At 37.8% G+C, this 15005-nt stretch overlaps 1 protein-coding gene across 2 annotated transcripts in view; it reads left to right on the top strand.

Annotated features, from left to right (window-relative positions):
- Positions 1-301: 301 nt before the first annotated feature.
- The window catches only part of LOC108063198 (bicaudal D-related protein homolog), a 28687-nt gene continuing 13983 nt past the window's right edge, over positions 302-15005 (top strand). The window contains exons 1-2 of one of the 2 annotated variants that reach the window (XM_017150212.3): positions 302-513; positions 1702-2493. In XM_017150212.3, the coding sequence (XP_017005701.1) occupies positions 2074-2493 (420 nt within the window). In that variant the 5' untranslated portion in view covers positions 302-513; positions 1702-2073. The remainder of the gene's footprint in view (positions 514-1701; positions 2494-15005) is intronic. The other variant, XM_017150213.3, reaches the window with a different exon arrangement.

Genomic DNA, 15005 nt, shown 5'->3' on the forward strand with positions numbered 1-15005 from the left:
AATTAACCATCAGTTATCTGTACCCCCTACATTGCAATTTAATGCTGCCTTGCTATCTGAGTTACCTTGTAACCAATAACATAACTCCACTGCAATAATCTTATCTATCATACGGCGATTTCTCGACAACCCTGGCGGGTCAGTCGTAACTCTCTTTTAACCGAAACTTAAGAGAGCCAACCGCCGTTGTTGGTTGTTGTTGCCAAGATACGAGGCTTAGCCAGTCGGGTCAGCCGTCGCTTGGTTACTCATTTGTTTTGCCAATTTTCGTAGCACGACGCTTCTGCTGTTCAGTTAGTAACGAACGTTCGCGCCAGTCAGACGTATACGCCACGCCCACGCGCCGCCGCCCCCTGAAAAGCTGGGGAAAGCCAGAAAAATCGTAACCGAAGCGAAGCGAGCGCGAGTTGTACGGCATCGGAGAATCGGAGAATCCGAGGAGCGGAGAATCGGAGACTCGAATCGGACATCGGAAGTTCTGCTTTGGAGTGGAGCAGCGTCGTCGTGACCGAGGTTTCTGCCCTCATACATATACGGATAACTACTATATATATATAGGTGTTTAACTAAAACTATAGGGCCAGACTCTACCGCGTTTCTTTGCGAAAGTGGAAAGTATCTGCTGGATACTTGGATACTTTCCGTTTGGGGGAATTAATTAGACCAATATATCCCATGCAATCCGCGCGTTTATTTTTGTTGTTTTGTCAATAATAATGCCAAACTCTGGCCAAAACCGACATATATAAAGCGGAAATGCAAAACAATAATACCAACAATTCGAGCAACAACGCCTGTGTGTTTGTGAACTGTGTCTGTGTTGCTTCCAAAAAACGAATAAAATAAGATAAACACAAAGAGTACATAAATAAATAAATAAATGTTGGCTAAAGCTCGGCCTGAAGCGTATTATATATTATAACAACAGTTGCTGTTGCTACCAAAAGCAGCTGAGCGTGAAGTGTTTGCCAAATGAATTTTCTATATAACAAATGCGAAACTACCAAAAAAAAAAAGATGTAGAAAAATCAGTTAGAAATTTATGTCGAAAATTAAAACGATATTTGTTGACTGTGAGGGACTTTGGCTCCCATCGTTTAGCTCTATTGACGTGATAGGTTTGCCAATGAAGCACTTAGCATTTAACTGCTTTTGTATATATTTGAAATTCCGAACCACAAGTGGAGCTACTTACTAACCCCTTTGGTCCATTTAGTTTTACTGAGGAAATTAACCCACTAAAATTAATAGAAACCTGTGAAAGTCTGGGTCTTAAATTGGATAATCAAAACTAATTTTTAATACACAATCCACAACATTTTGTAAATACCCACGCATGTAAATACACCCCAAGCCCCAAGAAACCTAAACCCTATTTGATATCCAAACCGCATGGAGCTTAACCAAATGCGAACTAAAGACGGGCTAAAGGCAAATTCCGTTTATATTAACCCTCTTGCTTAACACTGTAGTTATATGTCATCCCCCCCGTACCCAAACACACCCCTGACCCTACAAAAAGAAAACCGAAAAATCCCCAGAAACAAGTAACTGAAAACGTGCTGGCAAATGCTCAACGTGACCGTCGCTCCCTTTGGCTAATGATTAGACCCGTCTTCTTGGGCACTCATACCCCACATTTAATGCTAATTCTCATTAAGGCTGTGTACTTACTATATATCTAACCGAAATCAACTGCAGCTCCTTCATCAGTCGCTTTAACCCCGGGTCTGCTCTCTTGGGGGCAGATGGTGGCCCATGGAACTATGCTCGGACATATCATCGTATCGCCGCGCCAGCTAAAGCTAATACTACGACCAGAGCAGAGTCACCTGAATACCTAACCTCCGACATAAAACCAAAGCGATCTCTGCATCTCTGCGAACTAGAAACTAAAAACTAAAACCAAACTGAAACAAATTGCATCTTACTTACTGTGTGTGTGTGTGTTATGTCTGTAAATTTGGTTCGTTGTTATAATCCGTACCCGTAATACCGTAATACACCATACCACACCACACCTAAACCCGCCTGAAACAAACAAATCAAATCCAAGCCTGCCCGCTAACGATCATGCATAAACCAAAGCTAGCGAATGCTATAACCGCTGCCGCCATTGCCTCATCCATATCCACCAACAACAACCACAGCGGCAGCAGCTCCAGCGGCAACAAGTCGAAGCGACCACGTCAGTTTGGCAAACACTCGATTGGAGCCGGGGCTGGAGCTGGGGGGCTCCTCCGGCCGGACGACTCCGGCTTCGACCACCTCGACCATACGTCACTAATTGGGGATTCGATTGATTTAGAGCACTACATCAGCGCCATGGAGGCCCGTCGACACGACCAGGAGCCGGATGTGTGGGCCCAGCTGCAGCAGAAGGAGTCGGACATCCTTCTGGCCGCCGAACTGGGCAAGGCACTGCTCGAGAAGAACGAGGAGCTGGTCAAGCAGCAGGAGAAGCTCATCGAGGACTATTCGACCAAAATTGAGGTGAGTCATGAGCACCTAGTCATAATAATTACCTAGAGCACTGAAAAAGTTAGGAGGTGGAAATCCCATTACAAATGGCAAGTAAATACTATATTATCTGGCTATTAGTGGGCAGGGAAGTATTTGGAATAATGCAGAACTTCAATATGTGAAAGTGTTCGAGTCTACAATTACCTAAAATATTATTTGCAAATATAAAATAAATAATATTAAATTATTTTATATTTTACTAAGAAACTTTAAATGTAAACAGCCAAAGGCATTATTTTATTTATTTCTCTCTTAATAATGAAATACTTCCAAGTTTCTATGTATGTCTTTGCTATCTGATTTGGCAAGTGTGCGCAATAAATAAAATAATTACTTTGCTGCTATCTATACAGCAGTTATTTTTTTAAGAGTTCTATACCATGTTAGATGTCGCGTTAATTTTTAGGGCTTAAAAAATATATGATTTGATTAACAAATGTTTAAATAATTTAAAAATTAATAATTTAGGAAATACGATATATTTTATATAAATATTTTCGAACACTCTAAAGCTCTTGAATTTATCAAATTGGCAAAGGCAGTTATACTTTAGTTTCTGAATTTTGATTGACTCACCTGGTGATTTGCATTGATTATTACGGACATGTGTCCGTACATATCTATAATATGACCTCTCATTGACGCACTGCTCGCGTTCCCAGGTCGGGAATTAAATAATGCATATGGATATTGATTTTTTAGCTGAAACACGGCACCTGTCCGCATGTCCAATGCAGCTCTGTAAACTCTCCACTTCTCCACGACTGTCAACTGCAATTTGATGGCTTGGGGGGAAGGTGGAGCGGGCTCTTTAACTATTTAGACAAACAAAAAAGGCTGCGACTGTCAGTCGGTCATGTCATTTTATGGACGGTGACAAAGTGTGCGCAGTAAACTACTGAACCATATATCGCGTAAGGGTATCGATTTTTTTCAGTGTCTACCAGCTCGGCACTTGTCCTACAGTAAAAATGATGCATGAAATGGCTGCAGCCCTTTTGGAGTCTCTCTCCAAAAGTGGCTTTATCGAGCACTTTCCTGATAACATGGTATAAAAACAAAGTCTGTTCATAACACCGCCTAATGTTTCCGAAGTTTCGGTCTGCCGCTCGACCTTGAACCGCTCGAATGGGTGGTTTGTGTGGGTGGGGTGCGGTTCGTTCGCCTGTCACCTGTGCACACACACACAGGTACCTGTAGTTTCACGGTAACAGACAACTAACAATAGAAAGAATTTCCGATAGGCAAACATAAAACACCCGTTCCAGCTATCGCTCCAAGTGAAGTTCAAGCCGCGGCTCAAGTTCGTGGCCGTTCATTAGCATATTGCTAGCAACGACATTCCCTCAAACCCACCACGATTTCCTCGATTTTCCATCCACCGAACCGATAGTTAGGCTAATGTACTTCTGTTGACCAACCCCGACACAATGTAGTCTTATCAATTACGCTCCCGCCGACCGATTAATGGCAATCCAATGCACGGAAATACCAGGAAGTGCCGGGATGGTTGGGGACCACCTGACGGTGTCAGTAACCCAAGCAGAGGACATGGCAATGCGTTGAACTTGAATTATTTCGTTGGCTCACAGTTTTCCGTGGGTTTGGGCCATATTTACATTCCGTTGGCTTAGTCACTTTAACTCAGTTTAGTATTCTCCCACTTTTTCCACCTTGTTTGGTTTTGTTTTTATTTTTAAGCACGTTGAGTGACTTCATCTTCATTGAGAAATGAAAGTGCGAAGGCCAATTGCTGGGGCTGGCCGCGTAATATCCTGGTAAAACCGTCAGATGATGTCATCAGGGAATCGATATGATAATTTTAACCAGTTTCAAAATTTGAGAGCGCAGTTGAAGTCAAATAAATCTCAAGTAAACCAGATGTGAATATGAAAAGAAATTAAATTACACACATCTCAAATAATTTAACTTTTTGTATAATAAAAAATTCAACTTCTTTTCTTAAATGTCAATTCCATTATTTATCTTACATACATTTATTAATAATCCTAAAAAATAAAACAATTTCTTGGCTTTCAAACCTTACAGCTTTATTAAAAGTGTGTTAATCCAACTCTATTCCCATAAAAATAATAGTTTTCTCACTTCACCACAAAAATCCCATAACCATTAACAATTTAAATTAAAATCATTTGCCACCTCAGAAACCATTAAGTTTATTATAGAGCGCTCCAATTAAAAGCCGAAAAGCTTGGAATTCCCATGTTCCATTTTCCATTAGCCATTAAACGGAAAACGCTTTAGCCTAATGAAATTGGGCCAGGTTAACAAAAAGGGTCAACTCCTGACAGTTGGACAACGCCAATTGTCATTTTAATTATTTGCTTAGTTTTTTTAGTCACGGTGATCACTAAAGGGAATTCTGCCGTGGGGCTGCCGCATAAATCTCTTGGATTTAGTCACCTTGACTTTACCTTTGGTCTTTGTTTAGCAAGTGACGTGAGGCGTCTGCCAAAATTCACTTTTATTTGCGTGTTTTTGGCAATATGCAAAATTGTTGTTCGCGTATCTAATTAATTTCTTCAACGTTTTGGAGCGCACAATGTCATTTCGTTGGCTGGATGAGCTGGTGGTCAGCTAAACCAGGCCCATCCCATGGCATATACTATATTCGTGAGTCCGATGTTTGGCTGACTGACGTAATTAGACTGCTCCGTTGTAGGTGTTTTGGTTCTGGCTAAAATGGCAGTAGTTTTAGTCGGGGTTTTTGTTATTGTCGTGGTCCGAAGCTCGCCCATATATTTTTTATTTCGCGGTCTGCTGAAGCGTGTGTGCCAATTTACGAGCATTGGCTTTTATTTTTAGCTCCGATTTGTTTTTGCATTAACTTTTATATGCGCCATAATATAGTATAGTTCTGTGCCCAATTCTCACATGCTAATGAGTTCAGAGGCCTTGGCTTGATTAGTGGTCATTTCGAGGGTTTTTCGCACTGGAAAAGGGAGTAGGATTACTTGGAAAATGCTTCCAGATTTAATATATTCATGTGCATAATCAAGTGATATAACTGTTACCACCCTATAAACGGAGTCCCACAGTTTTCAACCTCTTCAATCTCGACTAAAACAGCTTTAACTATAAATAGCCCCGCTCTGAATCAGTCTTTTATTCTCGATATGTTCTCAGCCATATTTCATTTCGTTTACGATTTTTCCAAGCCCACTCCATATTATCTAGTTCACAGACAATCGACCGAATAGTTGACCATTGTCATTGTCTGACTACCAAAACCACAACGTGTTTGCTTCGCCCAGGCTCGACTACAAGCCCAGTTTCAACTCTCCGGCGGAGGAGAACAATTGAGTGGAAATCAATTGGAATCTGGCGCTGTATTGTAGTTCGCTTTAAGTCGCTCGTTTATCACGATCTGCAGACAATTGTTGCTATTACTGGTTAGGAAATTTAAACCCAACTTGGGACGACGAAGTGTTGCAAATGGCAGCCGAAAGTAAAATATATAATTTGGAACGTAGGCGTCTGTTACGGTTAGGCATTTAAATAATTCACATTGCTAGCGGCTTGAACCCCTTTGGCCTTTTCGAAAGTCTACACCCCTGAGTTTACGGCTTTAATAACTTTTGTTGTTTGGTTTTTATTTATTTCTGACATTGGCCAACCGGCTTCAGTAATTTATTTAAGAGCTCGCAGTAGAACGGCCAGTCACAATCGATGGCAATTTGTTCTCTGATCAATTACGATATTAAATTGAAACTTTCAGCCGTTTCCCCGATCAAAGAATGCTAATGAAAAGGTAATTCCATTTAAACGTTCTTTGATTGGCCTTGATGGTTGTTGGTCGAAGTCTTTTTGTAAACAGGATATGGTTAACCATAGAAAATGGAAGTGAAGAACTATGATTTGTGCCTAATGAAAGGAAGTTCTGCGGGATCTGTTAGATGATGAAAAACTGATGGACGGAATATTTACATACCATACTGTTGTTTCATTAGAACCAAATGCAGGGGAAGTAGTTAAAAGGCTAAGTTTATAATTTAGTTAAACATTTCCTGATGCATACCAAGCTTTTCATTTTAATTCAGTTATTTGTTACCCAATGAAAGTTGATGCATGTAATTAAAACAAACAAAACTAAAACGAAGTCTTCAAAGTGTGAGTTTTCCTTTGTGCTCTTTTAATAACCGTCAACACTTGAAGTTATATTTATATTTTTATTTATTTCTCTAACAATCAACATGATTCATGCAAATGAACGTATCTTCCGCCTTTCGATCGACTCACACGCCCACAATGCCCATCGTTTCACTCAACTGACCATGCCAGGTGGGCGGACTTCTCGAGGCGCCCAAGAACACATTACCTCTCAATTGAAGCCACCTACTGGACGCCTACTTCATCTAGAGTTAGATAACCAAACGCGTTCTACATGCGAATGCGAATTAATAAAAAAGTTCGACCTGGGGGCCCGAAGAAAAAACTTAATGGAAATAAAACTCTCCTCACGTTTGCCGTCCAACTTTTTTGTTATTTTGGTATGAGGTGAAGTCATCAACACATTGTTTACTGCGGCTTTATGGTTGTTGTTTTTTATTTTTTGCAAAAAAACGTTTCAAAATCAACCAATTTGCATGCGAATAATACGGGTTTATATAGCAAGGCACATACATATATGTGTGTATATATATGGTACCGTGTCCATCTCATTTGCCGAAAACCAGTTTGATTGATCTTCAAAACAGCAACGAAAAGTATTTATTTTTTGTAATCTTCTTTGATGAGTCACAAAGCGAATCTGAGACTGAGTGGAGCTCATTTACCCGCCAAGCATTTCTTCGAGTACCCCTAAGTTAAGACCCAGTCCTCAAGTTTTTGGCCCCATTTGCCGGGCGGGTATGCAAATTCGCTTGTTCATTTGTGAACGAAAAGGTATTGCCTTCATTTTGGCCCGGTCGAAAGGTTTCAGATTCGAAGTGGTCAAAATGCTGGGCCCTGCTCATAAATGGGGGGTGTACGATCTGGGGTTGGCCCCCATTTAGGTGGGAAATTGAGGTCGTTCAACATAGTGTGCCACGATTATTATTGGACATTAGTCGTCAACGTCACCCTATTCGCATTCGCATTGGCTCTTGGCCAGTAATAGCATTTCTTTGGCCATGTTGTATGGATCAATGTACATGTGCAAAATGTCACGGTGAGTGCTTTGTTTTCTTCTCCGACTTTTTCCATAGGGAAATTACTTTCCTTATTGGTCAGCCTGTAAGCGCTTACCTTCGTTTGCCTTTTGGTGTCATCAGGGAAACATGAGTTTTTAATGCGGATTTTCCGGGGGCGTCCGAGGTTGTATTTAGCTTCTCCACCTAGTAATGAGCTTTCCTGAAAGCGAAACTGTATCAAGCGGGGCTTGGACTATTCCGTTAGAGGTTTTTCAGGAATTACATTAGTCTTGAAACTTCCCAATTCAGGTGTTTATTTAAGTAAATTCAAGTTTTGGAAACCAAATAAACTGAAAGAATTAATGTATGGCATATTAACGGAATTAAAGAAGAAGAAAAGTTACACGAAATAATGTAAATACAAAATAAGCATAACTCTGCGCTCAGAAAAGAACCGCTACAAGTTTAAACTTAATTTTTAACCGCCAAGTTTCAGTACAGTGTTGGCTAGTTCCTAACAATTGGTTCAAGTCCAGTGTTGGTAAACGTGCTTAAGCTGTCGAATGGTAAACTTGATTTTTATTTTGTAAAAACTATGCAGGTTCGAATCCTGGTTGAGAAGAAAATAAACATTTATTTTTTAGTTTTTTCTTCACGCCTTAACGAACTTACGCCTATTTAAAATAGTGTGTAATTGTTTTCAAGGCCATTTTCTATCACAATTTGAATTTGGCAGGACTTTTTTTCCCCCACTTCATATTAGAGCCCTGCATGAATGGATCCAATGAATTATTTTGAATTTTTTTTGTTATATGAATGAATTAATTAGAATTTTTGAGTTTAATAGAATTGAATGAATTTGAATTTTGAGTTTAATAGAATTGAATGAATGAATGGCATGAATTCCGAAATAATTCAAACGACAATTTATTTTGAAGAAGAAAGGGCCATAATTTTGTGATTAAATCTGCCTGAATTTTATTTACTATGCAGTTAACATTGATTTGTTAAAAATTATCCACTTTTTGTTCTCAAAAGAAAACAGAAAAAAAATCTGGAAAATTCAAAAAATTCATAAAATAATTCATTCAATTCATTCAATTCGAAATGAATTAGAACAACATTCAATTTATTTCATATAGAATTGAATTAAACAAATCAGAAATTTCATGGCATACTATGATAAAACAAAAATTGAATGATTCATGCAAGGCTCTACTTCATATTAACATTTTTCGTTGACGATTTTCGGCGGCCCACGGTGCAATCGTCTGGGCTGCCAGAATTCTGGTTGTTCCTATGCAAAAGTAGGTTCGATCGCAGCCGCGCACATTGTTACGTCGGATTTCTAAATGGGAGGAGATGACATTTAGGGCGCAGAGCTAGCAGAACGCTAAATCCTATAGCAAAAGGGGATGTTAAATCCAGTGAATAACAAGACTTAGAAAATAACAAAAAAAGGATAAAACTATGTAAAAAAAAAAAAAAAAAATATTTTTACATTTTTTTTTTATATTAATATTTTTTTTTTTCAAAAATCATAATCATATATCATTTAGGGCCGCTTTCTCGAGTCCCTGTCAAAGTCCCTGATAGCTATCTGTTCGAAAAACTTAAAGACCAGATAAACTGTTCGTAAAAGCAAATCCGCTTTCTCGACTGCTTTAATTTATCTGAACGAGAAACAATTACAGAGTGCTGTTAACGCACTGTAAAGTGCAAGAAATGGCATGCTTCGATTATTTCATCAGCTGTTTGGGTATAATTCAAAGGAAAAGTCAACTGTGATTTCGTTTTTTCTTCATAGTTGGCTTTGGGAAATCAGCTGTCATTCTATCGAGTCGAAAACGCTTAACAGGGACTCCGAGTCCCTGTCAAAGTTAGCTCTCACATTTATGCTCGAGAAAGCCAAAATGCCTTAGCAGGGACATTATCTGTTCGAGAAATGTTAGCCAGCACTCGAGAAACCGGCCCTTAGAGTTTACGCTTTGCTGTACTTACTAACTTAAATCTAATTGTCACAGTATCTGGTCATTTGGGACTTCATCGTATTGACCATGAGTTTGGATAGGTGGAGATGAGAGGCGGCGGCCTTCAGGCTCTATTCACGATCAACTAACTATGGCAATCTCGGCTCAGTTTCCATGTTAGTTAATCGTCCCGAAGAGCAGTTGGCAGGAAGCGAATCTAGCTCAAATTATAGTTGCTATTGATTCAGGCTTTACATAATCGCATGATGGTTAAATGTGGCAGAGTCCGTGAGCAAACGGTACCGCCTCACTGTCAAAGTCTACACTCATAGAAATTTTTACCCTAAATCGCCCTAAAAAACTGACTTTTCGCCCGTGGATTTAGAAAATCGCCCATAAATCGTATCCGCTGGCGATTCGCCCGTGTATTTAGAAAAATTTTCTAAAAAATCCCGATGGAAATTTGGTTTAATTTAGGGTGATTTTTCTTGAAATAAGAAATATTTTCCTGTTTTTAGGGTGATTTGCCCTAATTTTAAGGTGTATTTTTCTAAAATTAAGGGCGAATTTTCTGATTTTATAGGCAAATGCCCTAAAAAATTAGACAAATTAAAAAAAATCGTGTTTGAGCATGCTTAACTGAATTTGGGAAGCATGTTTTTTTTTTAATCGTCTATATTCTGGGACTGCTGCTTTAATTAAACAACACCGGCGGAGGACACCGTTTCATATTATTGTATTGGTGTGTAGCTTATATGGGAGCTGCGTTGAGAGGGGGGGCCCGATCTATACAACACAGCCGTTAGAACTGAAAAATCATGTTTGTAAACGAATTAGGGAAATAAATATGAGGAGAAAAAACAACTTACTTTTTTTGGTCGTTGCGAGAATCGAACCCACGACCTCTCGGTTTAGAGTCTAGCGTCCTACCGCTGCACCACAGACCCATCGCGCAAGACAACGAACAAACTCTGCAGACATCTTATTTTCTTGAGGTCTACGTTATATTTTGACTAAAGGCAACTAAACCGTATATTTTTTCCTGACGATTGTGACAATTAGTCCCGTTTTCTTGCCAGCAAACACAAAGATGCTTTTAACTCAGAACTCCCATACGTTTTTAAGGTTTAAAGACTACTTTAATTTAAAATTCGGACGAAAAAATGTCCTTAGTATTATAACGTTTACAAAAAAAAAAATAAATAAAAATCAAGTTGAATCACACAGGGTTCGAACCCACAACCCCACGACCTTAGTCCTCATATAGCAAAGTTGAAAGCGCAAGTGATTAGACCGCTGGGCTACCGAATTTCACACTTTTGGAGTGATTTTTAAGGCGAATCGCCCTTGTATTTAGACAAATTTTAGAAAAAAAATTAGGGCAATTCGCCGTTGGATTTAGAAAAGGTCAAATCGAAGCAAATCGAAAAAATCGCCCTAATTATTAGAAAAATAGAAAAATTAACCCTAAAAATATTTTTTTATGGTCACCTGCCTTGAATTTATGGCAAAATTGTCGTGAAAATAGAAAATTTTTCTCAGTTCAAGGGCGAAAATTTTTTTAGGGCAATTTTCTAAAATGTAGAAAATTATTTTTATGAGTGTATTGATGTGCAAATTACGGCTAACAACTGAAAATTAATAACTGCAAGGAAATTAATTCGAGTTATACCGCGACTGACAGGTAAATTGCAAGTATTACCCATCGAGATCGAGGCGGCGTTCCCCGACTTTGACTTTGGGCTCTTAAAGAGAGCGGAGTCTGAGACTACCGCAACAATGCGGCTTCTTCCAGTAAGCCATTGTTGTTGTCATACCTAAACCTTTGTATATACATACATACATTTGTTGCATGTGTATAATTTTATAAAATTAATTTCTTCCATCTTCTTTCCCTACACATACCCACAGATGATGATTTTTAATGAATTGCAGAAGGTGAAAGCATTTTCACTTTCCAAAAGCAATTTTCGGTGTCAAAGCGATGCTTGGGAACAATAGAAGTCGACTTGGAAGTGTCGCCAAAGACTCAATCTGCGCTGAATCGTAAAAAAAATTAAATAAAATCAAGGGGGCAGCTAATGCTAGTCAAGATGTGTTATTGAACTGCGAATAAAATAAATCTAAAATTTATTTTAATATTACATTTTTTAGTTTTATAGTTTAACATAAATCTTTAGATATTTTTTTTTCATATTACACCTATTTTGACTCTACATTATGAAAGCCAATGTCTTTAGATTATAATCTATTATGATTTGTATGAATATATTGTTTTAATAGCTAATTGAAAGTTATTTAAAGTTTCATATTCAACTACTTATAATTCTTTATGGGAAATGGTTTTCCCACACACTGTACGATTTTAGCCAGCAAAAATCAATTATTCGATACATTTTTGATGGGTGAGGAAAACTACCACAGCTGAAACAGGCTGAAACGCCACCCACAGGCCGAAAACTTGCCCTTTTACTTGCCAGCTGACTCATTGACAATTAATTAACAATATCCCCAGGGCCTACATGTGGGTACTCACTCCCTTCCCTGTCATATCTATATGTGGATATGCGTATGTACACTGCTAATTGGGCAGCTTTCATTGCAATAATAAAAATATATACACACAGAGTAACATATACACTTTTTGTGTGACTAAGAGCCAGCCATCGAATCGGCCAATTGGCAAATTTCAAAGGCCAATACAAATGCAAATAAATATACAGAAAATATTCATATGTATATGGCCATCGAACGTTAGCATGATGACAATAATAGACGATTTCACAAAATACGATATAGCCCCGCACCACACCCCGCCAAAAGGCCAAAAGTCGAGCCGCAGGGCGAAAACTTTTTCAGAGGCTCACGCAAATCAGATAACAAATTCGAGTGTCAGACCAAGTGGCATAAACAATGTGCCCATCGCAAATGGAGGAGCACTATGGATGTGAGAGGGTGTTGGAGGATGGCTTTTCAGTGGAGCGAAGCAGACTCCTGCCAATGACAGTAATTTATGCACCCAACTTTCGATTCAAATGGCTAAACCATAACTATGGTCGGGGAAATCTGTTAATTGCAAAACTGTCCTGATACGAGTGTGTTATCGGCCATGGAAATGTTTGTTTGTGGGCTCAATGTAACTGGGAACGGGAGTTATCGAAATAACCCACCAAGTACCAGAATGTAGGTCAAACTTGGATAAATCCACTCAGAAAAACTAAAAGTAGTTCAGATACATTGTGAGAACACTTATTAATTTAATTAAAGATAATAGCTTATTATTTAAAAACTATTAATTACTTAATTTTTTTCAATAAAAAATGTATTATATTAAATCCGAATGCCAAAAACTATAATATATATTTTAATTGTTTTACTTTAACATTTTTTTTTTATTTACAATTTCTCACTTAAGCTAATCGCGCAATTAAACTTCATATCTACCAACATCGACTACTTTAACCACTATTTTGGTTTAAGCTGATTGTAAACTCGAGTTTACAAGGTCAGCATTGACAGACACAATTAAAAGCCAATTTAATGGCCAATTATCATGTCATCAGTCAGAAAACCGAACCAAAAGATAGTTTAAGATGAATCTTTATTTTGTTTACACATTTCTGTGCTTTTTTACCTTGCACAATCGTATTAAAATTAGTCGAGCATCCGCACAAATCGAATTCGACTTATTTGGTGAATGACTCAGGCTCAGATTGGGACAGAGACAGAAGTAGTGGAACGATCGCTCTACTGCGCATGCGCAACGACAATCAGATGGTGGAAGAAAGAGAGGGCCATACGGCAATAGAAGTAGAAATGCTTTAAGCTGCAATCGAAACAGTTTTTGTATCTGATTGTTTAAAGGAGAGCCTGTGTGTATGTGTGCCCAGGTGTTATGTAACGGCTCTTTCGGCTAAGCGGTATTATTTTTGCGAATTTGTATCTTTCTCGGAGTATCTCTCCTATTTTTCAGTATGTCGTGGGTACCCTACTAAGCATTCAATTATAGGTAAGGGGCTGTCCATATATTACGTAATCACCTAGGGGGGGGAGGGGGTCATTGAAATGATTATGTTTGATTACATGGGGAGGGGGGGGTCTTGTACAATGATTACGTAATCATTTTATATTAATTTTTTTATTTAAAGAATTTATTTAAAAACTTTTTTCCTTTAATAATATCTACAAACCAGGGACCAAAAATAAGTTTAATTGTAAATTTTTCATACAAAAAAATCACGCATTGTAGTTTACAAATCCGTAATGATTTTTATTTTTTGATTTTTTATTATAAAACTCAAAAAATAACTGTTATTTTTTGGTTTTTATGAATAACAGTTATTCCCTTGACATTTTTGAAGAAATGAAATAATTAAAAAAAACATGATTCCCGTGTTTTATATAACTTACTAAAAATTTGTTAAAAAAGGCAACCGTGCATATTTTATACCTATATTTTTTTAAAATTTATTTTACCCACAAAATCGCCATAAATCAAGTTTGAGTTTTATTTTTGATCGCGACGAATAACTGTTATTTGCCAACTTGTATTATAAAACTCAAAAAATAACAGTTATTGCTTGAGTTTTACTTTACAAATCAGAAAATAACTGTTAAAGTGTGATTTTTAAAATAAAACTTATAACAGTTACGGACCCTGCTACAAACTTAAATAGGAAAGCAGAGAAAAAATTTTTGTAGCGGCTGGGCGGCGAAAAAATGAATGTTTAGTGGTTCAATCACACGAAGGACGCGAAGACCTGGAATGGCTTGACGAAGAGTATGTTGGGGATAATATCAGCGTAGACGAACCGAATGTGTCATACCAAACTTTATTTATAAACAATATTAAAGATTGGGTTGCATCTCCGTTTGAATCCACAGATTAAAACAAAAAAAATTTTATTCTGGGGATTACGTAATCATTGGGTGGGGGGGGGGGGGTTTTTTTTTGAATGATTACGTTTGATCACCAGGGGGGGGAGGGGGTCAAAAATCACCAAAAACGTGATTACGTAATATAAGGACAGCCCCTAATGCGCTGAGATATGTATACAAATTGGTTATAAATATTAATTTTAATTGCCAATTTATTGGCCAGCATTAACATTAAATTTATAAAGTAACCGTTTTTTTTAATTTTTGTATATTACTTTGAATTAAGCGGGAAAGCTATTTATAATTAGACTTATATATTTTCATTATTTTCTTTTTTTAATACATTGTAAAAACAAAATTCAATTTTTTTTTTACAAAACGTTTTTTTCTTAAAAGATTCCCAACATAAATCATAGTTTTCTGCCAAATCTGGAATCCCCCTGATATTTCGGTGCATCGCCTTTTCCCACTTTTTCTTGCACCTTACCCTGCTTTTGCAATT

The sequence above is a fragment of the Drosophila takahashii genome, chromosome 3L, assembly GCF_030179915.1.
Source record: "Drosophila takahashii strain IR98-3 E-12201 chromosome 3L, DtakHiC1v2, whole genome shotgun sequence".
NCBI classification, from domain to species: Eukaryota; Metazoa; Arthropoda; class Insecta; order Diptera; family Drosophilidae; genus Drosophila; species Drosophila takahashii.